Source organism: Bos indicus, chromosome 5 (assembly GCF_029378745.1).
Source record: "Bos indicus isolate NIAB-ARS_2022 breed Sahiwal x Tharparkar chromosome 5, NIAB-ARS_B.indTharparkar_mat_pri_1.0, whole genome shotgun sequence".
Lineage (NCBI taxonomy): Eukaryota > Metazoa > Chordata > Mammalia > Artiodactyla > Bovidae > Bos > Bos indicus.
Window position 1 is genome coordinate 49,580,608 of NC_091764.1, and position 27,231 is coordinate 49,607,838.

Sequence of the window (27,231 nt, forward strand, 5' to 3'; positions counted from 1 at the left end):
ATGGGGGAGTCTATCCCGCTGGCCGCCCCGGTCCCGGTGGAACAGGCGGTGCTGGAGACGTTCTTCTCTCATCTGGGTATCTTCTCTTACGACAAGGCCAAGGACAATGTGGAGAAGGAACGAGAGGCCAACAAGAGCGCGGGGGGCAGCTGGCTGTCGCTGCTGGCGGCATTGGCCCACCTGGCCGCGGCCGAGAAGGTCTATCACAGCCTCACCTACTTGGGGCAGAAACTAGGTACCTCCGCCCCGCCCCCCGGTGCCCCTGGAGGAGGAAGGAAAGGGAGTATATTCCCCGATCGGCAGGGGCTTGGGTTCCCAGTCTCTGTCACTCGTAGCCGCTGGCTCAACTCTGCACTCCCAGGTCTCCTCCCACCGATCCCTTCCTTCCCTCGGCTTCCACAAACCCCGCCCACGGGCCTGCGCGGCAGTTAGATTGGCCAACTGGGTGGATGTTCTTTGCAGGGCTGTGCTCCAGACGGATGGCTGTATCCATTTTTCTCATGCATGGATTGGTGCCATAAGTGAGAAGTTACGCAAACTCGCTTTCTAACCAGTGACACTGCGGCGAGAGGAGCAAAACTTGGCAGTACAACCTAGTTAGAATTAATAAACACTATTGTCTGGCCTCTTAAGGCTAAGGCCCCAGAGAATTACAGATGGAGTCCTACCCCGTCTTCGTAGACCCTCAATAAACATTTAATGAATGAAGAAAAAAAAAAAAAAAAAGAATACTGGACAGGAAAGGCAAGAAATATGCCTAACTAACAAGAGGGGTCTTACAGAGAAAATGGTAAACACGCTTATCGTCCCATGATAAATCTTGCCCCTGAAAATCAAATGCAGGAGCTGATTCAGCTGATTTTCACTAGTAGAAACAAACAGTATGAGTAGATCAGAAGGAAATAATATATGTGAAAGCCAAAGGCTATACATATAAAGTATTACTACTAATAATTACCGATATTATGAATTCCAGAGTTTTTAAGAGTCTTTTTAGTGCTTTGGCCTGTTTTAGACTCTTTAATATCAGAGGCACAGGGTCTGGTATGAACGAAGGACATATGTACAATATAAAATTGAAGACTACAACTGAGTGCAGATTCCAGTTTGAGTTTTTTCCCCCACTTATATTGCCAGAAGATGACCCTGTATATCTTGCTTTCTGTAAACACCCAAGGGGCAGGACTTTCTGAGATCTTTGCTTTAGCTTTTCAAACAGTATCTTGTTATTTAGTGTGTGGACTTGTTGGCAAGAAATAGGTAGTTTCACCTTCTGTATTTTTTCCTTCTTTCCTACAGTGGCACTTTTCATAAATTTACAATTGCTGTTGCATTATTGTAATTCCCTTTCTATGGATTGGCAAATTGTGTGTGTGTGTGAAGTTGTGTGAGTAGGTGATAGAGCCTGTACCAGAATACCTATCTTTGAACTGTCAGATTGTGTTTGTAACCATATGATTTATAAAAAATTGTAGATGTATTGTAATTTACATACTATGTATTGTGTAATTTACATATTATTATGTATATATGAAAATGGAGACGATCCTGGCTATAAAATTGATGGTGGGTAATATTCTGGCATTTTTGGTGTTTTTAGATTCCTCTGCCTCATGAAGATTGGTAATTGATCCCAGGGTCATGTTTCTTAGGTTCTTTCTTTTAGCTCACCTATGAGAATTTGGTAACCTGTGGCCTCACTCCCCAGAAAAATATATGTGTAATACAATTTTGCATATAACATGAAAGTATTCAGTCGGATTTCCTAAAGCCTATGTATGTTGTTGTTATTGTTTAGTCGCTGCTGCTGCTGCTAAGTTGCTTCAGTCGTGTCTGACTCTGTGCGACCCCATAGACGGCAGCCCACCAAGCTCCCCTGTCCCTGGGATTCTCCAGGCAAGAACACTGGAGTGGGTTGCCATTTCCTTCTCCAATGCATGAAAGTGAAAAGTGAAAGTGAAGTTGCTCAGTTGTGTCCGACTCTTAGCGGCCCCATGGACTGTAGCCCACCAGGCTCCTCCATCCATGGGATTTTCCAGGCAAGAGTACTGAAGTGGGGTGCCATTGCCTTCTTCGTTAGTTGCTGAGTCATGTCCAACTCTTTTTATCTCATGGACCCTAGCTTGCTAGGCTCCTCTGTCCATGGGATTTCCCAGGCAAGAATACTGGAGTGGGTTGCCATTCTGACCCAGGGACTGAAACCACATCTTCAAACAGATTCTTTACCCGCTGAACCACCTGGGAAACCCATAGCCTATGTATGCTGCTGCCACCAAGTCTCTTCAGTCGTGTCCTGTGTATAGACCTCAGTTAAGAAATCCACTCTAAAGTAGATTTCTAAAAAAAAAAAAGAAAGAATCTACTCTAGTTTACGTTGTATGTGCCTGGCTTTATGTGCTTGATGTGCATAAGAACATGCACAAGGCTATCACTGTCTCTGACTTGGATTCTGTGAAGTGGCTCTCATTATGTAAAGTGATTAGTTCTGCAAGGACCCCAGCTTGCATGGGTGAGCCTGAGGGCTGTGCTTTGAAACTGATCCACAGAGCAATTTACACTATGAAACATCCTCAGGGCTATTGAGGCTCCCAGCTGATCTGTCATTTCAGAAAAAATGTTCTGAAAATGGCATGTTTAATGCCTCATAACTTATTACCATGTACAGTAAATGTAGGTTCCAGATGTAAAATTTTAACTTTGCAAATACCTTATGGTTTTTCGGCATGGGAATGTTTGTGGTTTTAATGTGCTTACAATATGACTTCTTGATTGGTAGACGCTCCCATTGATTGAGTTCTTCATTGAGTTGACGCTCCCATTTTCTTAAAAACTTGGGAAAATTTTTGTGTTGCCACTTAACACAGTCCCATGTTCTTCAACTACAGAATAATTATCTGGGTTTCTCTAAAAAGCAAAACAAAAAGTTTATGTATACCTTTTAAACATGTAGAAAGCATGGTTTTAAAAAGTAAGTCTTTTTGACCCTACTTTTGTGACTGTTTATTGGAGGCCTTAGCTGTGAATCCTGATTATAAATGAAAGGATGGGACTTTAGATAAAGGACAGAACTGACAGGGAGCCTTCTGTTCCTGACTTGGCTCAGTTGAACTTTGGAGGAAGTGCTTATCTTATAGCCTTCTCCATACTCTCAGGGGAGAATATACTCCCCTCATTTGGGAAAAGAAAATATGGTGACTCAATACCTGTGAAACCAAAATCAACTGGTGTCATTTCCGGGGGCTCCAAAGAGTTCTCATACCACAGTGCTTTATGTCTCAGCTCGGAGAACTCAACGAGAGCAAAGTGAGAGATAAGAAGTGATTTATAAGAATAGGACTCTTGTGAGGCTTACAAGCGGGTGGGCGAGAAAAGCTGCCCCTTGGGAACTTAACTGAGCTATAGTTTTATAATCAAAGGAAAAATAGCAAGGAGAAGAACTTCCTTGTCTTCCTTGAGTAGACATCATGCTTCCATCATCGGCTCCTCCTCCAGGTTGGGCAGGGGAGTTTTCTTGTCCAAACGTGGTCAAGCTAGGTCTACAAATCATTGTTTTTTATGTGTCAGAGAGTGTGTCAAAGTGGTGATCGTTAACTTACTGAGCTCACTGGACAATATGTGAGTCTCATGCCTCCATTGTTTTATTGTTTGGGGGCATGTCTCATGCTTCTGCAGCGTGGTTTTGTGGTTAAGCAAACCTACTTTTTTGAATAATCAGTAACTTACAAGGGTCTCCATATTTTTCTACTTATAATTGCCTAGTGGTTTTAACCATTTAATTCCCTACTTTGCCCTTTCACTCTGTCGCTATCGCTTGTGGAGGACTTTAGAAGGTCATAGTTTTCTCCCCTTTGTTTTGTTGTTGGAGAGTTTCCTCGACATCTGGTTGCTGGAAGTTTCCATGGTAGAAAATGACTTAACTTGAGAACTGATGTTTAAAGATTATCATTAGCAAGAAGTTAATGGATATGCTTAGAAATTTTGCATACTCCTTTAATATACTTGCTACTTGAAATTTCCTGATACGAGATAGACTGTTGAAATCTCGAAAAATAATGAGCTTTCATGAAAATAGACTTCTAGAAATAATTCAAAATATTTATATTTTGTAAATTCAAAAAACTGAGACAAGAAAGAAGCCTGGTGTCTCTGGTTCCTTGTTTCCCAGCATGAAGAAAGGCCACTCCCCATTGGATATTCCAGTCTTTGTGTGTGTATATGTGCTCATCATGTCGGACTCTTTGCAACCCCCTAAACTGTAGCCTGCCAGGCTCCCCTGTCCATGGAATGTTCTAGGCAAGAATACTGGAGCGGGTTTCTTTCTCTAGGGGATCTTCCCCACCCAGGGATTGAACCCAAGTCTCTTGCATTGGCAGGTGGATTCTTTACCACTGAGCCACCTGGGCTTCCCATTCGTCAGCAGGACAGTCACCAGATAGGCTTGTGCTCCTGAGAGCTTTGAGAAAAAAGACTCATTTAAAAGAAATGAATTGGTGGTCTTTCCCTTCCTTAAAGTGTCAGTTAGCTTGTTTTCACATACTAGTAGTGTATGTTTATTGATAAGCTTTAGAAAGTATTCTTTATATTTATGTGGTGTTTCCACACCAAATGCCTGTGTGTGTGTTCAGTTGCTTAGTTGTGTCCAACTCTTTGCGACTCCATGGACTGTAGCCCGCCAGGCTCCTCTGTCCATGGAATTCTCCAGGCAAGAATACTGGAGTGGGTGGCTGTTCCCTTCTTCAGGGGATCTTCCTGTCCGAAGGATCGAATCCAGGCCTCCTGCATTGCAGGTGGATTCTTTACCATCTGAGCCACCAGGGAAGCCCTTCCATACCCCCTAGATAACCCGCTAGCTGTTCTTTTTCCAGTACTTGAAGCTCCCAATTGACCACAGAGTTGCAGAAGCCTGACTCTGTAGTATTGAGAGCTTCTTTTGTTTTTAATTGGAGGATAATTGCTTTACAATGTTGTGTTTGTTTCTGCCACACAACAACATGAATTAGTCATATGTATACATATGTCCTCTCCCTCTGGAACCTCCGTCCCACCACAGCCCCCATCCCACCCCTCAAGATTGTCTTGGAGCACAAGGTTGAGCTCGCTGTGCTATACAGCAGCTTCCCGCTAGCTTTCTATTTTACAATGCTACTTTCTCAATCCATCCCACTCTCTCCTTCCCCCGCTGTGTCCACAAGTCTGTTCTTTATGTCTTTGTCTCTTTTCCTGCCCTGCAAATAGGTTCATCAGTACTGTTTTTCTAGATTGCATACTTAGGTGTTAATATATGATATTTGGGGCTTCCTAGGAGAAGGCAATGGCACCCCACTCCAGTACTCTTGCCTGGGAAATCCCATGGACAGAGGAGCCTAGCAAGCTAGGGTCCATGAGATAGAAAGAGTTGGACATGACTCAGCAACTAACGAAGAAGGCAATGGCACCCCACTTCAGTACTCTTGCCTGGAAAATCCCATGGATGGAGGAGCCTGGTGGGCTACAGTCCATGGGGCCGCTAAGAGTCGGACACAACTGAGCAACTTCACTTTCACTTTTCACTTTCATGCATTGGAGAAGGCAATGGCAACCCACTCCAGTGTTCTTGCCTGGAGAATCCCAGGGACGGGGGAGCTTGGTGGGCTGCCGTCTATGGGGTCGCACAGAGTTGGACACGACTGAAGCGACTTAGCAGCAGCAGCAGCAGCAGGCAGCACTAGTGGTACAGAACACACCTACCAATGTAGGAAACGTAAGAGATTCGAGTTTGATCCCCGGGTTGGGAAGATCCCCTGGAGGAGGGCATGGCAGCCCACTCCAGCATTTTTGCCTGGAGAATCACATGGACAGAGGAGTCTGGCAGGCTATGGTCCATTGGATCACAAAGAGTCAGACACGACTGAAATGACTTAGCACCCACACAATGTTTGGTTTTCTCTTTCTAACTTACTTCAGTCTGTATTACAGACTATAGATTCATCCATCTTAGTTCACCTGACTCAAATTCATTCCTTTTTACAGGCTTCCCAGGTGGTGCTAGTGATAAAGAACGTAAGAGACGTGGGTTTGATCCTTAGGTCAGGAAGATCCCCTAGAGAAGGAAATGGCAACCCACTCCAGTATTCTTGCCTGGAAAATACCAAGGACAGGGGAGCCTGGTGGGTTTTAGTCCATAGAGTCGAAAAGAGTCAGCCATGACTGAAGCGACTTAACACAACACACACACAGACACACACACAGCATTTCATGGTATATATGTACCACAACTTCTTTATCCATTCATCTGTTGATGGGTTGCTTCCATGTCATAACTGTTGTAAATAGTGCTGCAGTGAATGCTGGGGTACATGTGTGTTTTTGAATTATGGTTTTCTAAGGGTCTGTGCCCAGTAGTGGGATTGCTGGGTTGTATGGTAGTTTTATTCCTGGTGTTTTAAGAAGTCTCCCTATGGTTCTCCATAGTGGCTGTATCAATTTACATTCCCACCAACTGTGCAAGAGGGTTCCCTTTTCTCCACATACTCTCCAGCATTTGTTGTTTATAGATTTCTTAATAATGGCCATTCAGCATCGTGTGAGGTGATACCTCACTGAGATTTTGATTTGCATTTCTCTAATAATGAGCGATGTTGAGCATCTTTCATGTGTTTATTGGGAGAGTTTCTTATATCAGTTAGAAACGGAAGGAAAGTGAAAGTCGCTCAGTCGTGTCCAACTCTTTGCGACCCCATGGACTATATAGTCCATGGAATTCTCCAGGCCAGAATACTGGAGTGGGTAGCTTTTCCCTTCTCCAGGGGATCTTCCCAACCCAGGGATCAAACCCAGGTCTCCCACATTGCAGGCGGTTCTTTACCAGCTGAGCCACAAGGGAAGCCCAAATGAAAGGGAAAGGGATTAGCATTACTGATTATGTGCTTTGCTCCAGGCTTGTTACAAACCAAGTGTTATTTCATTGTGTCTTTTTAGTTTCATGTTAAAACAACTAAGGCTCAAAGTGGCTAAGTTAGTGCACATCACACAGCTTGTAAATTTGGAAGCTGGGATTTGGAACCAAGTCTTTCAGCCTTCCAGGGCTTTCAGCTTTTACTCAGTACTCTTGTTACCTTCCTAACCTAACAGATTTTGTCCTAGACCTCGGCACAAATGTCCATTTATTTCATACCATCACCTTACGAAATCTGCAAAGCTAGACTGAATGCAGACGGAGAAGGAAGGCAAACCTTCCAGAATACAGTCCTGTATAGGATGTTGGATCCACCTGTGTGTGCTAACTCACCTCAGTTGTGTCCGACTCTTTGAGACCCTGCAGACTGTAGCCCTCCAGGCTTCTCTGTCCATGGGATTCTCCAGGCAAGAGTACTGGAGTGGATTGCCATGCTCTCCTCCAGGGGATCTTCCCAACCTAGGAATCAAACCCACATCTCTTAGGTCTCCTGCATTGGCAGATGGGCTCTTTACCATTGGTACCATCTGGGGATACACCTGTACCATATCGTTTTTGCTGCTATTAGTAAGAGAAATGATGTGAATGCTAGCCAGTGTGATTGGGCAGTGTATTGGAGAAAACACTTTTTAAGTATCAGTAGTTTGCCTGTGGAATCAGAAGTTAAGTAGGATGACCATCCACATGAAAGTGAAAGTCACTCAGTTGTGTCCGACTCTTTGCAACCCCATGGACTATACAGTTCATGGAATCCTCCAGGCCAGAATACCGGAGTGGGTAGCCTTTCCCTCCTCCAGGGGATCTTCCCAACCCAGGGGTCGAACGCAGGTCACCACATTGCGGATGGAATCTTTACCAGCTGAGCCACAAGGGATGCCCAAGAATACTGGAGTGTGTGGCCTGTCCCTTCTCCAGTGGATCTTCCCAACCCAGGAATTGAACCAGGGTTTCTTGCATTGCAGACAGATTCTTTACCAACTGAGGTATCAGGGAAGCCTGACCATCGGTATAGGTTTGCTCAAAGTTGAGGGGTTTTTCAGGACATGACACTAAGGGTTTCCTGAGAAGCTGGATTTTCAGTACTAAAACCTGGACAGATAAACCAGATAAACCAGATAAACAGATAAACCAGGGCAAAGTGGTTGCCATAGTAGTAAGGGATATAAGAATCCTTTCTTGAAATACAAACTGGGCAATAAATTGTGAAATGTTTCATTCATTAAGAGAACATTTTACAAAAGGCTTGATATGTAACTTTCCCTCCTAACTTATTTAGAATACTAACTCATTCATTAAAGCTTTCTGTGAATTATTAGCAGAGAATTTAAACTGTCCTTGTCTCTGAGATTTTTAATATTCCTAAGACTTCCTGTTTTAAACCTGATGTTTCTTTTTGTTCTCCTAGTGTCTTGCCTCTGAGCCTTTGTTAGGGTACAGAATTGCTTCAGACAACATCTATGAAACTGGCCCCAGAAATATAGTTTTTCATGTATTCATACAGAAGTAAAGAAATGATGTATATGCCATTTGAACCTTTTCAACTGTTGTAAAGAATGTATTTGGCCTTACTTTTTGCTGATTTCCTTTGGAACCCCTGAGTTACAGCAGCAGTTATTTATAATTGCTTCCTACTCTTAATAATTCACAATGTGGTGCTTATTGTGATGTAACCTATAGTGTCAACCTTGCTAAGAACACTAACATTTCCTTTTATTCTCCTGGGGTCCCAGTAGGCTGTGTTTTCCATTTTCTAGTATAGCTTAAAAGAAAAATACAACTCCAAAGCCAAGATGAAGTTTTCTAATATACCAGGAATAACAACAGTGTCTCATAATTGGGTATTCTCTTTTGTTTTAAATTCCTAAATGTGGAAAGAGGGCTTTTTAGAACCAGGTTCATGTCACTTGCTAGGTTAACTATCCTCTGAATTAGATCTGAATCCTTCATTGAAGTGGGATTGGCATGTGGGTAAGGAAAACTCAGTGGTAGAGTCCACCTGCCAATACAGGAGACGTCGGTTTGATCCCTGGGTTGGGAAGATCCCCTGGGGAAGAAAATGGCAACTCACGCCAGTATTCTTGCCTGGAATACTACCAGGGAAGCCCATTCTTGCCTGGAGAATCCCATAGACAGAGGAGTCTGATGGGCTACAGTCCTTGGGGTTGCAAGAGTCAAACATGATTTAGCAGCTAAACAACAAGGCAACAGGAAAATCAGGTCCATGGCTACACAAAGGAGTGGTACCAGGCATCCACTTAACTTACTCTCCAGTGAAATTATGAGTCACAAAATATGTAGAAGTCAGAGAATACGGTAGATGAAAAGTCATTGAGCTCAGTGGCTTGGATTGTTTCCTTCTGGATGCTGGCAAGCATTTCGTGGGTCTGGTTTCTCTTCCTTACCTGCTTCTGTCATTTGCCTTCCAGGGGGCCAGTCTTTCTTCAGCAGGAAGGATTCCATTCGCACCATCTATACTTCCCTGCACAACGAGCTGAAGAAGGTGGTGACCGGCCGTGGTGCCTTTGGGGGCACTGCTCCTCACGTGGAAGAGCTCCTTTCCCACCTGTCAGAGCAGCTCTGCTTCTTTGTTCAGGCTCGCACAGAGATTGCAGACTTCTATGAGAAGATGTACACTCTCAGCACACAGAAGTTCATCAATGCTGAAGAGCTTGTTGGCCTTTTGGACACCATCCTCAAGAAATACAGCTCCAGGTCAGTGTAGGTGAGGAGGGAGGGATGGGATGTGGCAACCTTGCAATTCCATGCAGAGTCTCATGGAATAACTGTGAAGGAAAAATGGCTGTATTACATTTTATATATGTTAATTAGTCAACAGGTATACATTAAGCAGGGCTTCCTTGCTGGCTCAGTGGTAAAGAATCTGCCTGCCAGTGCAGGAGACACAAGCTACCTATAAAGAAGTGAGATTGGTTGTAATGTATTACTTACTGTCAGATCCAAAAAGCAATTCCAAAAGAATTTGAATGGTGCTGTGGACATCATTGACTGTGAATGACTCAGTTTTATTTGGGGTCCTTGGAACCTGGCATAGACCCTTGCACATAGTAGGTGCTCAGTAATTTTATGATGAGCTAAATGGAAAGTGATGACTTTGAAGGATACCACTCCTTTGAACATAATGAGTTCAGATATGTTTGCTTAAAAAAGAAAGGCAGATATATTAATTTATATTCCCAAATGAAGGCTAATTAATGCTCATCTGATTAACAGATGAGTAGTGGGCAAAGTACAGAGATTAAAAGAGACTATATGGAGGAGGTAGAATCTGAGGAGACTTAAAATTTTTTTTTAATTTTATATTGGCGCATAGTTGATGAACAATGTTGTATTAGTCTCAGGTGTGCAGCAAAGTGTTTCAGTTACACATATATATGTTGTCTATGCTTTTTCAAATTCTTTTCTCATTTAGATTATTACAGAATATTGAGCACCGTTCCCTGTGTTGTACAGTAGGTCCTTGTTGGTTATCTATTTTATTTTATTTATTTATTATTTTTTAAATATTTTAATTTTATTGGTGTATAGTTATTTACAGTTTTGTGTTAGTTTCAGGTGTATAGCAAAGCGATTCAGTTATACACATACATGTATTTATTCTTTTTTAGATTCTTTTTCCTTATAGGTTTTCACAGAATATTGAGTAGAGTTCCTTGTGCTCTATACTAGGTCCTTGTTGATTATTTATCTTATATTTGTAGTTTTGTGTGTATGCTCATCTCAAGGTCCTGATTTATCCCTTCTGCCCATCTTTCCCCTTTGGTAACCATAAGTTTGTTTTTGATACCTCTAAGTCTGCTTTTATTTTGTAAATAAGCTCATTTGTATCTTTTTAAAAATTAGATTCCACATATGAGTGATATCACGTGATACTTGTCCTTCTCTGACTTACTTCACTTAACATGATAGCCTCTGGGTCTATCCATGTTGCTGCAAATGGCATTATTTTCTTTTTTATACCGAGTGATGTTCCATTGCATATGTGTACCACATCTTCTTTATTCCTTTGTTGATGGACATTTAGGTCGCTTCCATGTCTTGGCTATTGTAAATAGTGCTGTAATGAACGTTGGGATGCATGTATCCTTTCGGATTATGGTTTTCTCTGATACACACTGCTATATTTAAAATAGATATATAGATGTCAATCCCAAACTCCCAATCTGTCCCTCTCTGAGAAGATTTTTAAGGGCAGGTAGGATTTTGAAAGCAAAGGTTGGTAGAAAGGTTTCTTCACATCTGTGGTTTCTCCCTATTTGTGACTCCATATCCAAGGATGCAAAGTATTTACTGTTGAAAAAAATCTGCGCGTAAGTGGACCTGTGCAGTTCAAACTCATGTCATCCAAGGGTAAACTGTATTCTAAATTATCTTTTTATTTACTTTTAATAGGTAATATATTGTTGCTGTTCAGTCATTAAGTTGTGTCTGACTCTTTGCAGCCCCATGAACTACAGCACACCAGGCTTCTCTGTCCATCACAGTCTCCCTGAGTTTGCTCAGACTCATGTTGATTAAGTCAGTGATACCATCCAGCCATCTCATTCTCTGTTGCCCACTCCTCCTCTTGCCCTCAATTTTCCTTAGCATCAGGGTCTTTTCCAATATATTAACATGGCTCAAAATTTATAAAAGTGCAAAAGAATACAGTAGTGAAAATTCACCTTCTGCCCCTGTTCCTCAGGTAAATTCCCTTCCTGAGAGTCAGTGAATGTTAACAACTTTTTTCTGTCGTTCTCAAGAGATAGTCTATGCATATCAATACACATATTTTCTTTTTTTAAACAAATTTTACATGTTTTCAAATTTTTTATGTTTGGAAGTATTGTTTTATTTCTCCCTCAAATCTGATTAGTATATGTTGTCTCTTAATAATTTTTATAAGCCAAAACCATAGTATAACTGGAGATATGATTCTTAGGATGAAGGATCTTATGTGGTGATTCCCAAATGCTAATGTGAAAGTGGTTTTGTTGAACCATTTCAGGAGCTTAAGAAAAATACTTATATCGGGGCCCTTCTTTCCCAAGAGAGTAAGATCTAGCAATTCTGGATTGGGTATCCAGACACCTGTCTGTTTTAAAAGATTCCTGTGATACTGATACATAAGTCGGCAAGAAAAATTGAATAAGTAGGAGAATGATGCCGATACTGGATATATGGGGTATGGAGCCTTATCAGTGTGTGTGCAAGTGCCTGTGTGTTTGTTGTATCATAGTAATGAAGGTAGTAGTGGTTTAGTCACTTCAGTTGTATCCAACTCTTGAGACCCTATGGACTGTAGCCTGCCAGTCTTCTTTGTCCCTGGGATCTCCCAGGCAAGAATACTGGAGTAGGTTGCCATTTGTTTCTCCATGGGATCTTCCCAACCCAGGGATAGAACCCACATCTCCTACATTGCAGGTGGATTCTTTACCACTGAGTTCCAGAAATTTCCCATAGTAATGAAAGGTTATTACTATTTAACTGTTTTTGTTAGAATTGTGATATATCAACCTTGAATCTTCTTTGAAACACCCCAACTTCTCAAAGCCCTGGGAGTTTCTTCCACTGCAGTAGCAAAAGCCCAGATTTCATTGTTGGAGATCTTAGGGCACTTGTCTGTACCCCTCATCCTGCTGAGTGGACACTGATGGAGTTGGGCTGTAAGATAACACATGATCAGTAAGTATTTTCAGCTATAGACATTCTCCACCAATACTACCTTTGTCTGCTTGATAGGGAATTACTGATCACAGACACAACCTAGTCCAAAAATGACCTACATTTAGATGCTTTGGGTTAATTTGAGCAATATAAATTCTTTAGAATTACTGAAAAGTTGAAATTTTGTATAATATATTGATTTGGGGGAGAAAGTGGAATTATTTTAGATACAAAGTAACATGATTTACTCTCTGCTTTCAGAGTTGAAGAGGAAGCATGTTTTGTTTTTTTCCCCTGGAAGCCAGTTGTGCTCAGAGTAGAATGGTGCTAAAGGTTTCCTCTTTTGGCAAACTTACTACATTGTTAAGCAAATACAAATTCTTGTTTAAGAATCATAGTCATTTGTGATGCTGCATTTCAAATTGAACAATTAACACTAATCATTTGATTAATCATTAACATTAATCATTCTGTGTGCCCTATAGAAAGAATAATACAGATTTAATTCTTTCAGGGTCAGTACAGTTCAGTCACTCAGTCATATCTGACTCTTTGACTGCCCGTGGACTGCAGCATACCAGGCTTCCCTGTCCATCACCAACTCCTGGACCTTACTCAAACTCATGTCCATCAAGTTGGTGATGCCATCTAATCATCTTATCCTCTGTTGTCCACCTTCTCCTCCTGCCTTCAGTCTTTCCCAGCATCAGGGTCTTTTCCAGTGAGTCAGTTCTTTGCATCAGGTACTGGAGTTTCAGCATCAGTCCTTCCAATGAATATTCAGAACTGATATCCTTTAGGATAGACTTGGTTGGATCTCCTTACGGTCCAAGGGACTCTCAAGAGTCTTCTTCAACACCACAATTTAAAAGCATCAATTCTTTGGCGCTCAGCTTTCTTTATGGTCCAACTCTCACATCTGTGCATGACTACTGGAAAAACCATAGCTTTGACTAGACGGACCTTTGTCGGCTATCTAAATTGGTCATAGCTTTTCTTCCAAGGAGTAAGAGTCTTTTAATTTCATGGCTGCAGTCACTATCTGCAGTGATTTCGGAGCCCAAGAAAATAAAATCTGTCACTGTTTCCATTGTTTTCCATCTATTTGTGGTGAAGTGATGGGACCGGATGCCATGATTTTTGTTTTTTGAATGTTGAGTTCAGGGTCAGGGTGTCTACTATTCCTTGAATACTTTTAAAGGGAAGTAGAACTTGGGTTTTTTCCCCCAAGGAAGCATCAGTGGAACATTTTTTGATTCTGTAGAATTTGTTTTGAATTTATTTACCTGTTATGTACAATGGGCATAAGAGAAAAATCTGGCTAATCCTTCTGTTTCATGGTTAAAGCAAAACTAGAATATTGATTATAAATGCAAATTAATATATACTCTCCTAAAGCAAGAGCTTTTAATTGAAGTGCAGTATTTTATGTTATAGATATACAATGCAGTGATTCACAATTTTTAAATGATACGTCCCTTTTATAGTTATTATAAAATATTGGCTGTATTCCTTGTGTGGTGCCATGTGTCCTTTTGATGCCACGCCATGCAGGATGCAAGATCTTAGTTCCCCAACCAGGGATCTGCAATTATTCATTCTAGACAGCTTTTTAAAGTCCATCTGGTATAGCAATAATATTCTATTAAATGATTTTTATTCTTTAATCATAATTTTATAGCTAGTATTTAAAGGACATTTTAAAAAATTGAGTTACATAAGTTTATTTGCCTTTGGGGGGGAGGGTTAAAGTAGAGAAGGATAGCTTTAAACCTTTGCCAGGCAAAGATAGACACACCAGGCTTCTTCTGCCTGGAAAAACTATGTGTTTCCTGTTTGCATTTTAGGAAGCCCATTTTGTTTTTTAATCTGAATGCTTCAAATGACAGAATTCTCACCATAGGCAGAACTGTGATTTGATTTATTAGGCTTTATGTGAAGAAAGCTGAGCGCCGAAGAATTGATGCTTTTGAACTGTGGTGTTGGAGAAGACTCTTGAGAGTCCCTTGGACTGCAAGGAGATCCAACCAGTCCATTCTAAAGGAGATCGGTCCTGGGTGTTCATTAGAAGGAATGATGCTAAAGCTGAAACTCCAGTACTTTGGCCACCTCATGTGAAGAGTTGACTCATTGGAAAAGACTCTGATGCTGGGAGGGATTGGGGCAGGAGGAGAAGGGGACGACAGAGGATGAGATGGCTGGATGGCATCACTGACTCAATGGACGTGAGTCTGAGTGAACTCCGGGAGTTGGTGATGGACAGGGAGGCCTGGCGTGCTGCGATTCACGGGGTTGCAAAGAGTCGGACACGACTGAGCAACTGAACTGAACTGATGCCCTTTTTCCTTCAAAAAAATTTGTAATGATAACACTGTTAATGAAACAGTTGGTTGCATGTGTGTAGTTCAGTAAGGTTAACTATTGCCTACTGAAATTTTCATAAGCAAAACCAACAACAGTGCGATTTATGTGGGACACATTCTATTCTTGTTAATTGACATGCCTAGATCTTAACAGTGAAGACTCGAGGCTTTCCTGTGATCTTGCCCCAACCCAACTTCTCAAATTATCTAAGACCCATCAAATGCTTTAAATTGCATTCAAACTCTGAGTGAAAGGAAAGCAGCTTCAAAGAGAAAACAGGATTTTAAGCAGAAGTCCCCCCCCTAAAAAAACCAACAGTCCACAATCTAATGCATTCCCCATAAGTATTTGCTATTTCCTACCTTAGCCTGTTACTTAGTTCGCTTAGAATGTGCTTGAATTTGTATCAGAGGAAATACTGCCTCTTCCCTTTACCCTTTTTCTAGCTGGGGACCCTTTAGCAAAAGACAGATTAATGAGAAAAAAGCATACAAATGTATTTAATATAGTTTTAATGTGGCCTGGGGGCTTCCCTCATGGCTCAGATGTAAAGAATCCACCTGCCAATGCAGGAGACACTGGTTCAATCCCTGGGTCAGGAAGATCCCCTGGAGAAGGAAATGGCAGCCCATTCCAGTATTCTTGCCCGGGGAAATGGACAGAAGAGCCTGGTGGGCTACAGTCCATGGGGTCGCAAAGAGTCAGGCACGACTTAGCAACCAAACAACAATGTGACCTGGAGTCTTCTTAATGAAATGAAGACCCAAATAAGTTGTTAAATCTGTGTCTTTATGCTAGACTTGATGATGAGTGGGAGTTGTGGGAAAAAGTGGTATGAGCCAAGTTTCCTGAACTGGGAGAAACAGCAAGGCCTGTTAGCTCAGATTTCTCTCTGTGACCTTTTGTCTTTGGAGATAAGAATGTTCCTTTCCTCAGGGTACAAGGAGGGGCCCTCTTACTTGAGGGTTTTATTACCTGCTTCAGGAAAGGGCCAGAAACTCCTTCCTGCACTTGTCATTGGTCAGATTCATTCAGCTTAAAATAGTCAATATACCAGGATGCCATAGAGTTCTATCTTGTATCAGCTGTTGCCACAATCATTCTGTATAACAGACCATCCCCAAAGTCACACTTTCAGGCAGACAGGTCTACTGGGAGTTGTTTGATGTAGGCTGGACTCAGCTGGGTAGCGGTGCTGAACACACAGCTCTCAGTGGGCTTGGCTTTTTGTTGTGAGCTGTGGGCTTAGTCAGCTACATGTGTGTTCATTCTGAGCCCAAGGTTAGAGAGGAAGCAGCTACCTAGTGGTGAGGCCCCAAGTGCAAAAGAACAAGCCCAGTCAAGCTCATGTTAAGCTTTTGCCTGCATCAGATCTGTTAACATCCCTTTGGCTAAAGGAAATCACATAACCAGTCCATGGTTCAGGGTGGGAAAGTGTGCCACCTCTGGTGGGAGGGCTGCAAAATCACACAGCAAAGGAGGTGGAGTTGGGATAGTTAGGAATTTGGGGCCTGAAATTTAAGCCCTTATCTTCACATGGCTAACTCCTACTAGTTCTTTGAGCTTTGTGGGTCAATTTAAACTTGTCTCCTCCATGGCCTGCACAACCTTTCAACCAAAACGAATTGTTCCTTTTTCTAAACAGTAACTTGATCTGTACCCATCCTAAGAGATACCTGTACCCATTATAAACGCCTCCTTCCACCAGGTTAAGTCTTGTATGGCAAACCTTTGGCTAATTCATCTTCATTTCGTCAATGTGTTTATATCTAAAAACTAGTAAAATAGTTGTTTTAAGTGGGATTATAGATTTTTTTAATGTGGTGAAATTTACGTAACATAAAATTTACTGCTTTAATCATTTTTAGGTGTACAGTTCTGTGACATATCCTATATTCACATTGTGCTACAGCTTTATTTTTCATCAGACTTCTGACTTCTCACATGCATGGACCTCCATACTTCTTTTGGAAGGAGCTGCTTGATGGGGATCTGTGAAGGAAGCAGTGCATGCTTGAGTTCTCTCTCTCTTTTTCTGTCTTCTCTCTCTTTTTTTTTTTGGAGCAGATGTTCTCTGCAAATAGTTGTCAGTGTATTCTGTATTCAGACTCTTTCAAACTTGCTGCCATAGCTGAGGTGTGTGTTTTTGGATTACGATTTAACAGACCACCACCACCACCCACCCCATGGCCTGAGATGTGAATAGGTATAAGGCACAGAGCAGGAATGGAAAGATGATACAACGTAATGCTAATCTCAAAGTCTTGGCAGAATAACATCAATATAAATTTTTAGCTCTTCTTGAAAAGATGAAAAGTAGCTTTGCCATTCACATTCATCCTAATCAACATTGAACATTTAAACACTTTTAATATGTTTATGGAAAAGCTTGTGTGGAATTCTAAAGGTTGGTACAGAGAATTCATTTTCTTTCAAGGAGAATATTGGATATAAATGATTTCCAATTGGAAGCAGAAAAATCACTTTGAGTACTGTTACTTGTGATAGAATGATACCATTTTCCCATTATTAACAGTCTTACTGTGTTCATAGTTCCTTGGCAGATTTTTCTTGTTACCCATGATTACAGAATATTGTGATGCTTAAGGCTTGTTAAGTGTCAAGTTGCCTAAAGGATAAGGTGGTAGGAGCATTTCCTAGAATGCAAAGATTTTGAGACATGCTATAGTGTATGTGTGTGTGTCTGTGTGTGTTAGACTTTCCTAATGTTTATTTCAAAGCATGTAATGTTTCAAGAGTCCACATTAGTTAATTGAGTACTTGAGCCAGAGGATTTTTAAAAGACACTTTTATTTATTTTTCTGCACCAGGTCTTTCATTGCGGCACGTGAACTCTTAGTTGGCGTGTGTGGGGTCTAGTTTCCTGACTAGGGATTGGACCGCTTCTGCATTGGGAGCACGGAGTTGTAGCCACTGGACCACCAGGGAAGTCCCTGAGCTAGAGGATTTGAGATCCGGTTTATTTTCCAGTAGTCATGTATGGATGTGAGAGTTGGACTGTAAAGAAAGCTGAGCGCCGAAGAAGTGATGCTTTTGAACTGTGGTGTTGGAGAAGACTCTTGAGAGTTCCTTGGACTGCGAGGAGATCCAACTAGTCCATCCTAGAGGAAATCAGTCCTGAATATTCATTGGAAGGACTGATGCTGAAGCTGAAACTCCAATACTTTGGCCACCTGATGCAAAGAACTGACTCATTGGAAAAGACCCTGATGCTGGGAAAGATTGAAGATGGGAGGAGGAGGGGACAACAGAGGATGAGATGGTTGGATGGCATCACTCACTCAATGGACATGAGCTTGAGTAAACTCCAGGAGTTGGTAATGGACAGGGAGGCCTGGCGTGCTGCAGTCCACGGGGTCTCAAAGAGTTGCACACGACTGAGCGACCAAACTGAATTTATCCTTCTGATTCTTTCAGTGCCTTATTAGACTACACCCTCCATCCATGTTTTAGCTTCCCTTTCCTAGAGGATGTTGACTATAAAATGCCAGTAATACAAAAAACAATGTATTATTGTTATGTGAATAACTGCATCCTATCTATCACATGATAATCAGTTTCTATCTTATAATATTCAACCTAGTTTGGGATCTCGTAATCATCTCATTTTTTTAGGGTTTTAAAAACTCTAGATATATTTGTGATGATTTTTTTCCGAATTGTTTAATTGATAACCAAAATTGTCCTCTTCAACCAGGGCCAAAACAGGTATGTATGAATCTTCTGTCTCTTTGACAGTATGTTGTTGCTGTTGTTCAGTCACTAAGTCACGTCTGACTCTTTGCAACCCCATGGACTGCAGCACGCCAGGCTCCTCTGTCTTCCACTATTTGAATTTACTCAAATTCATGTCCATTGAGTCAGTGATGCCATCCAGCCATCTCATCCTCTGTCGTCCCCTTCTCTTCCTGCCCTCAATCTTTCCCAGCATCAGGATCTTCTCCAGTGAGTTGGCTCTTCATATCAGGTGGCAAAGTATTCAAGCTTCAGCTTCATCATCAGTCCTTCCAATGAATACTAGGGATGATTTCCTTTAGGATTGACTGGTTTGATCTTGCAATCCATGGGACTCTCAAGCGTCTTCTCCAGCACTGCAATTCTTTGGCACTCGGCCTTCTTTATGATCCGACTCTCACATCCGTACTTGACTACTGGAAGTGTAGCAATTAAATTACATAGGGTCAAGCCTGTAAATCATATCCCATGGTGACTGGAGCATACTGGAGTCATCAAATTAATTTAGTGAGTTCAGTTCAGTTCAGTCGCTCAGTTGTGTCTGACTCTTTGTGACCCCATGAATCGCAGCACGCCAGGCCTCCCTGTCCATCACCAACTCCCGGAGTTCCCCCAAACTCTTGTCCATCGAGTCAGTGATACCATCCAGCCATCTCATTCTCTGTCATCCCCTTCTCCTCCTGCCCCCAATCCCTCCCAGCATCAGAGTTTTTTCCAATGAGTCAACTCTTTGCATGAGGTGGCCAAAATATTGGAGTTTCAGCTTTAGTATCAGTCTTTCCAAAGAACACCCAGGACTGATCTCCTTTAGAATGGACTGGTTGGATCTCCTTGCAGTCCAAGGGACTCTCAAGAGTCTTCTCCACCACCACAGCTCCAAAGCATCAATTTTTCCTTGCTCAGCTTTCTTTACAGTCCAACTCTCACATCCATACATGACCACTGGAAAAACCATAGCCTTGACTAGATGGACCTTTGTTGGTAAAGTAATGTCTCTGCTTTTGAATATGCTATCTAGGTTGGTCATAACTTTCCTTCCAAGGAGTAAGCGTCTTTTAATTTCATGGCTGCAGTCACCATCTGCAGTGATTTTGGAGCCCCCCAAAATAAAGTCTGACACTGTTTCCACTGTTTCCCCATCTATTTGCCATGAAATGATGGGACCGGATGCCATGATCTTCGTTTTCTGAATGTTGAGCTTTAAGCCAATTTAGTGAGTAGTAACCAATGGCACCCCACTCCAGTACTCTTGCCTGGAAAATCCCATGGACAGAGGAGCCTGGTAGGTTGCAGTCCATGGGGTCACTACGAGTTGGATATGACTGAACGACTTCACTTTCACTTTTCACTTTCATGCATTGGAGAAGGAAATGGCAACCCACTCCAGTGTTCTTGCCTGGAGAATCCCAGGGATGGGGGAGCCTGGTGGGCTGCCGTCTATGGGGTCGCACAGAGTCGGACACGACTGAAGTGACTTAGCAGCATCAGCAACCTAATTACAAATATATATGTATAATAAATATCAAGAGTACATTGTGCATAGTAAGTGTGAAATGAAGTGAAGTGAAGTAGCTCAGTCATGTCCAACTCTTTGCAACCCCATGGACTGTAGCCTACCAGGCTCCTCGGTCCATGGGATTTTCCAGGCAAGAGTACTGGAGTGGGTTGCCATTTCCTTCTCCAGGGGATCTTCCCTACCCAGGGATCGAACCTGGATCTCCCGCGTTTTAGGCAGACGCTTTACCGTCTGAGCTACCAGGGAAGTCCCATAGTAAGTGTAAATATGAAATTTATCTATAGGTATATGTATAAAGTATAGTATAGTCACAGTACTAAGTCACAGCATAAACTGTATTTCTTACTGTAGATCATGGCTAAAATTTTTAAAAAACATTTTGTCTAGGACAAAAAGGAATGGAATCACAGTATTACCTTGACTTTCTTTGTGATATCGCCTCATTTCTAGTTATGTAATTTCTGGGGAAACTGAGGAGGATGGGAATGTGGATCAAACTGAGGAGGGTCTTTAAGTTCAAGGAAGGTGAACTTGCACAGGTTATTAAAAGGCCTTGTAAGCCTTTGTTAAGGATTTTAGATTTTATCCTGAGATAAATGGAAAGTGATTGAAGTATAAAATTTTTTAAATTTAGGCACCATTTTGTTTGTAACTGTGATTAAATTATGAAGGGAATTTGGGAACTAGGATTGAATAAGGGCTTTCTGGTAAGTGTCCTATTCCTTTAATAAACACTTATTGATTACATACTATGTTTCAGATATTGGTTTATCGTCTCTACTCCCATCTGCAAAATAGGTTTTATAATCCTTTTGGAGTTACTGTGAACATTAAATAAGGTGATATGTGTTATGTGCACATTTAAGAGATATTTCAGTGACCTTTTCTTTGCCTCTTTAGGATCTAAGGCTGAAATAGAATGTCGTGTTTTGTCATACAATTCCTGGAATAAATAAACTTCAGACAGACTTATAACAGAAATTACCTGGCAGTCCAGTGTTTAAGACTCAGTGCTTTCACTGCCCGAGTTCAACCCTGATCAGGGAATTAAAATCCCACAATCTGTGTGGCATGCCCCAAAACAAACAAAATGAAACAAACAAAAGCTGAGAAAGACTTACAGCTAATTCAGTTTTTATTTGAAAAGAAAGTAGCGTCTATTCTCAATTTCTTTTTGTAACATCAGGCTCTTCCCATGGGAGATTATAACACTGATATAATCCTGAGATGGTGAAGTTGTCAGAACGATTGTTTAAATAAATCAACATGGAATCTTTCTGTCTTTCCCTTCCCTGCTCTCAAACATAACATTGTTTGTCTGACCACACTGGGTTTTTTTTTTTTTGAGGATAGAAAGTGTCACCGTGGGGTCACATTTCCACTTAACGTGTTCATTTCCCTTCCCACTTTAGATTTCACCACCCCATCCTCAGTCCTCTGGAGAGCAGTTTCCAGCTGGAGGTCGACGTCCTGAGTCACCTCCTGAAGGCCCAGGCCCAGGTCTCCGAGTGGAAGTTCCTCCCGTCCCTGGTGAACTTGCACAGCGCTCACACCAAGCTGCAGACTTGGGGCCAGATCTTTGAAAAGCAACGGGAGACCAAGAAACATCTGTTTGGAGGGCAGTCTCAGAAGGCCGTTCAGCCCCCACACCTTTTCCTTTGGCTGATGAAACTCAAAAACATGCTTCTTGCCAAATTTAGCTTCTACTTTCACGAGGCGCTGAGCCGACAAACGACTGCTTCAGAAATGAAAGCGCTGACTGCAAAAGCCAGCCCCGACCTCTTTGGAAAGATTTCCAGCTTCATCAGGAAATATGACGCTGCCAACGTGTCCTTAATCTTCGACAACCGAGGTTCTGAGAGCTTTCAGGGTCACGGCTATCACCACCCCCATTCCTACAGAGAGGCCCCCAAGGGAGTGGATCAATATCCGGCTGTGGTGTCTTTGCCCAGCGACCGGCCTGTCATGCACTGGCCCAATGTCATCATGATCATGACGGACCGCACGTCTGACCTGAACAGCTTGGAGAAAGTGGTCCACTTCTATGATGACAAAGTTCAGAGCACCTACTTCCTCACCCGCCCAGAACCTCACTTTACCATTGTTGTCATTTTTGAGTCAAAGAAATCGGAGAGAGACTCCCACTTTATTTCTTTCCTTAGTGAGATCTCACTTGCCCTTAAGAACCCCAAGGTTTTTGCAAGTCTAAAACCTGGATCCAAAGGTTAGCAGGTGGTTTGTGTGAAAGGTATTCAAGACTGGGTGTTGTGTTCTTAATTGCTCTAACGATCTACAGTGGTCTATGATTAGAGGTTCCACCCCACCCCAACTCCACACCCCTCCCCACCCCTCCCCTACCCCATGCTTCTTGCATTTCTAAATTCAGGACAAACCCTGCCTGATTGCATTGCGCCCTTTATAAGCAATTATGGCCAACTGAATTACATATCCAAAGAGTAGTCTAGGAGGTGGTCATGGATGCTGGTCTCTGCAGTACAGCAAGGTATTTTTTTTTGGCGTTTTCTTCTATTTTCCTGTATTTCATGTAGACTAATATTTATTGGCCTTTGATTCTTCTTTCCAGATGTTTTATATTGTCCCAAACATTGTATTCCAATGTAATTTCAAACGCCCTGTCTTTCCCTCCCCTCCTTCCTGGATGAGTAACTGAGATTCTATGTAAAACAGCTTTTTTAAAATCAAGGAATATTTTCTGCTCATGAATTAGCAAATTAACATGAAACTTTAAGTTTTGTGATAAGCAAATTAATATTTTTGATGCCACAATTAGGGTCTTGATGAGAAAGTTCTATCAATTTTTGAAATTGACAGTGATTCAGAATGGTAGCAATAGCATCTGGTTTTTTTTTTTTTTAACAATTCCGAAGATTCTCAGGGCAACTTTAATAGCCAAGGTTGCTTTGGGGATGACCTGCACATCTAGCTGCATTTGTTTTTACCCTTACAAAGTTTGAATTTTTCACTGTTTTAAAGTCAGTGTAAGCCATTAAGTGGTCGTTCCTTCCTTCTTCAGGAAAGGAGCGATTTGGCTCTCTGTTTATCACCTTTCTGTTGAAATGCATGCTCATGTTTGGCTCCTCCCTGGTTATCTTTAGGCTGAAAAAGCAGGCAGTCTTGATTTTTCAGCCACTTTTATGCAACTTAACCTACTTCTATAAAGTCAAAATGGAGGTCTTGATATCTTTTACTTGCTAAAAATCTATTGTGCATTCAAAAGACCTCTTCGTAGTTGAGTAATCCACCTACAGTTAAGCACATCTCAACCTGGGTTTCATTCCTCTCTCCTCCACATTGTTTTTAGAAGCAGTGATACATCTTAACACGTGCTTCCTTAACGCTTCCTTTCAGTAGATGTTCATGGGGAAGGAGACAGATGAGTGAAGCCATAATGGACTGTGGAGACCTTCCCTTTCTAGGTTATTGATTCAGAATAAAAATAAGCCACAAAGAGTAATTGAGTTGTTACTATTTGATAGTTCCTTCAAAGCTTGTGTGCAGCATAATGATCAGAGCATTTCTCATGATTGCACGGAGTCACGGTTTTTTACGGGGTGGCCACAGCAGGCAAGCTGGCAGCATTGGCCGAGACCAGAGAGTCTCTTGAATCCATGTAGGAGGCCTGCCTATCTCAGACTGGACTCCCTGGTAGAAGAGCCCACTGGCCTGTTTTCTGTGGAGAACATGTGTTTTTCTTTTGTTTTAACTTTTTTTAAAAAAATAAAAATATGATTTGTGAAAAGCCAGTTTGCTTTACATAGGAAGTAGAGATTTACTTCTGCATTTTATTCACTAAGGTTTAATAAAAATATGGGCCGATTTCACAACATTTAACTTACATAAAAAATTGAAAACAATTGGAGCTAATTAGTCAAATAATTTTTCTTCCTTTCCGTGTTTTTCCAAGAAGCTGAAAAATATTCCTTGGTGTTCATGAATTTTTTTTTCCCCCTAGATGAAACCACCATTAGCCTTAATGATATGGTGTCCCATTTACCTAAAAGAAATAGGCCTCAGTGGAGCATGGCAGAGAGTGTAAATACAACATATATACAATATTTAAATACTGAGTCCTCGCCTAGAAAATATTTGAATTGTATATTTATTTTTAAACCTATTTTGGTTCAAGCTAGGAAAAAAAGTCATTTTACTCCTGAGATTTGTCCTTTGAAATCAGTAATGAAATGATCTATAAAGTCTATTCTTTGCTAATGTGAAGTGAAGTGAAAGTTGCTTAGTCGTGTCTGACTTTTTGTGACCCCATTCTCCAGGCCAGAATACTGGAGTGGGTAGCCTTTCTCTTCTCCAGGGGATCTTCCCAACCTAGGGATCGAACCCAGGTCTCCCACATTGCAGGCGGACTCTTTACCAGCTGAACCACAAGGAAAGCCCCAAAAAACTGGAGATGGTAGCCTATCCCTTCTCCAGGGGATCTTCCTGACCTAGGAATTGAACTGGGGTCTCCTGCATTAAAGGCAGATTCTTTACCAAACTGAGCTATCAGGGAAGCCCCATGCTCTGCTAATGGGAAGAATAAATGCTCATTTTCTGTAGACCATTTGCTTTGAAATATGTTTCTAAACCACAACTTGATCAATGTTTATGGGTAATCAGAAGTGTAGTGAACACTTATCAAGTTTGCCAACAAGCCCATCAACGAGTGTTCATTTCAGAACGCTGTATGGACAGAGGGTGAACATTATGACTTTGTTCTTTGGGTCCAACCTGGTGTGTCTGATTGTGTCATCTTAGGGAGTGTGACAGTAAAGCTAAATTCTTAACCCAGGAGCCAATATCCTGTTTATAATTGCTCTGTACATTTGAAGATACTAGAGAAAATAGTTGTTATTTCAACCTCACTCCCAGTAGAGTCACTCAGGTGATTGTCCAAATAAGTTCACCCTTTGATCTAACAGCCAACTTGCAATTTTCTTTGGCAAGTTGGCCTCTGAGTTTGACTTCCTTATCTGTAAAATGGGAATAAGGAAACATGGTCTGCTTTTTCCAAAGGATGTGTAAGAATGAACTGAGATCACGCATGTAAAAATGCTTTGCAAACTTACTTGAATTTGAATGCTGTCAAAATAAAAGATGAACCACTGTTTCTTTAAACTTTGCTGTTCTCATCTTTCTCTTCAGATTGGTGACAAACCTGTACTTCGACATTAAGTTTGGTACTTAAAGAACTAGTTTAGAAGAGGTGGCAGATAAATGTCTAATCAACCCACCTGCTCTACTTATTTTAGAATCTTTGTGAAGTGAAAGTGAAAGTCGCTCAGTCGTATCCGACTCTTTGTGACCCCATGGACCATATAGTCCATGGAATTCTCCAGGCCAGAATACTGGAGTGGGTAGCCTTTCCCTTCTCCAGGGGATCTTCCCAACCCAGGGATCGAACCCAGGTCTCCCACATTGCAGGTGGATTCTTTACCAATTGAGCCACCAGGGAAGCCCTTAGAATCTTTGTGGTTCTTCCCAAATTTTTATCATTGGTGAAAGCATCATTTCATTTCTGTTTTCTTACTGATATTTCTTAGTCTGGTTGCTCTATCAATTATTGAGAAGGGTGAATTAAAATCTCCAGTTGTGACTGTGGATTTCTTTATATTTGTCAGTTTTCTGCATTTTTAAATCATTTTATTGTGCCCATACACATTTATAGTTTTTCTTTCTCATGTATCAACCATTTTATCATTATAAACCTTCCCACTTTATTTCCATTAGTACTCCTTGCTTTGAAGTCCATTTTGCCTCTTTTTTCTTTTTAAGAAAAATTAAAAGTAGTCCCTTTGACTGTGCTAGATCTTCGTTGTCGCATGAGCTTTCTCTAGTTGTGACGAGCAGCACCTACTCTCTAGTTTCAGTGCAAGGGCTTCTCATTGCGTTGGCTTCTCTTGTTGTGAAACACAGGTTCTAGGACTCCCAGGCTTTAGCAGTTGTGGCTCCCAGGCTCTAGAGCATGGTCTTAATAGTTGTGGCATACAGGCTTAGTTGCTGTACAACCCGTGGGATATTCCCAGATCAAGGATCAAACACATCTCCTGCATTGGCAGGCAGATTCTGTACCTCTGAGCCATCAGGAAAGCCTTTGCCTCACTTTTATGACCATTCCAGCTTGCTTGTGTTTCCTGTTTGGATGATATGTCTTTTTCAATCCTCTTGCTGCTGCTGCTGCTGCTGCTAAGTCGCTTCAGTCGTGTCCGACTCTGTACAACCCCATAGACGGCAGCCCACCAGGCTCCCCCATCCCTGGGATTCTCCAGGCAAGAATACTGGAGTGGATTGCCATTTCCTTCTCTAATGCATGAAAGTGAAAAGTGAAAGTGAAGTCGCTCAGTCGTGTCCGACTCTTAGCGACCCCATGGACTGCAGCCCACCAGGCTCCTCCACCCATGAGATTTTCCAGGCCAGAGTACTGGAGTGGGGTGCCATCGCCTTATTTGTATCATTGTTTTTAAAGTGTATGTACTGAGAACTAGCGAATAATGATTTAGAAGAGCAGTATCTGACAGTCTCTGCCTTTTGATTGAAATGTTTAGTTTATTTCTTCTGTGAGGTTTTCACAGTCAGTGTTTTGCTGATGGTATCCTCAAACCATTATTTAACATGCTTTCTGTTCTCTTCTTTTCTCTTCATGTTGGAAGTTAGATCAAGATGTTTGATTCAGTATGATTCTGAATCTGAATCAGATGATTCAGATTCAGTAATTGCTTTTTTTTTTGGTAGCAAGTGTTGTGCATTTTGGGCTTCCTACCTAGCACTAGTGGTAAAGAACCAATGCAGGAGATGTAAGAGATATGAGAGACAGGGTTTCCATCCCTGGTTGGGGAAGATCCTCTAGAGGAGGGCATGACAACCCACTCTAGTATTCTTGCCCAGAGAATCTTATGGACAGAGGAGCCTGGCAGGCTATGGTTCAAAGGGTCGCCAAGAGTCCGACATGACTGAAGTGACTGAGCACGTGGGCGCATGCGCGCGC

The 27,231-nt window shown here is 41.7% G+C and overlaps 1 protein-coding gene and 1 non-coding gene across 2 annotated transcripts; one reads left to right on the plus strand and one right to left on the minus strand.

Moving 5' to 3' along the window:
• Positions 1 to 25,364, plus strand: KICS2 (KICSTOR subunit 2). The gene is made up of 3 exons (XM_019960888.2): positions 1 to 235; positions 9,361 to 9,646; positions 21,647 to 25,364. The coding sequence occupies exons 1-3, from the start codon at positions 1 to 3 to the stop codon at positions 22,461 to 22,463; spliced, it is 1,338 nt and encodes a 445-aa protein (XP_019816447.1). The 3' UTR covers positions 22,464 to 25,364.
• Positions 20,409 to 20,480, minus strand: TRNAF-AAA (transfer RNA phenylalanine (anticodon AAA)). The gene has a single exon. It is a non-coding gene; the product is annotated as a tRNA-Phe (tRNA).
• Positions 25,365 to 27,231: the final 1,867 nt, after the last annotated feature.

Bases quoted from the DNA above. Each gene is read 5' to 3' on its own strand.
- KICS2 (XM_019960888.2), top strand. From the start codon at position 1: ATGGGGGAGTCTATCCCGCTGGCCGCCCCGGTCCCGGTGGAACAGGCG. The intron at 236-9,360 runs GTACCTCCGCCC...TTTGCCTTCCAG, and splicing joins CTACTTGGGGCAGAAACTAG to GGGGCCAGTCTTTCTTCAGC. The intron at 9,647-21,646 runs GTCAGTGTAGGT...TTCCCACTTTAG, and splicing joins CTCAAGAAATACAGCTCCAG to ATTTCACCACCCCATCCTCA.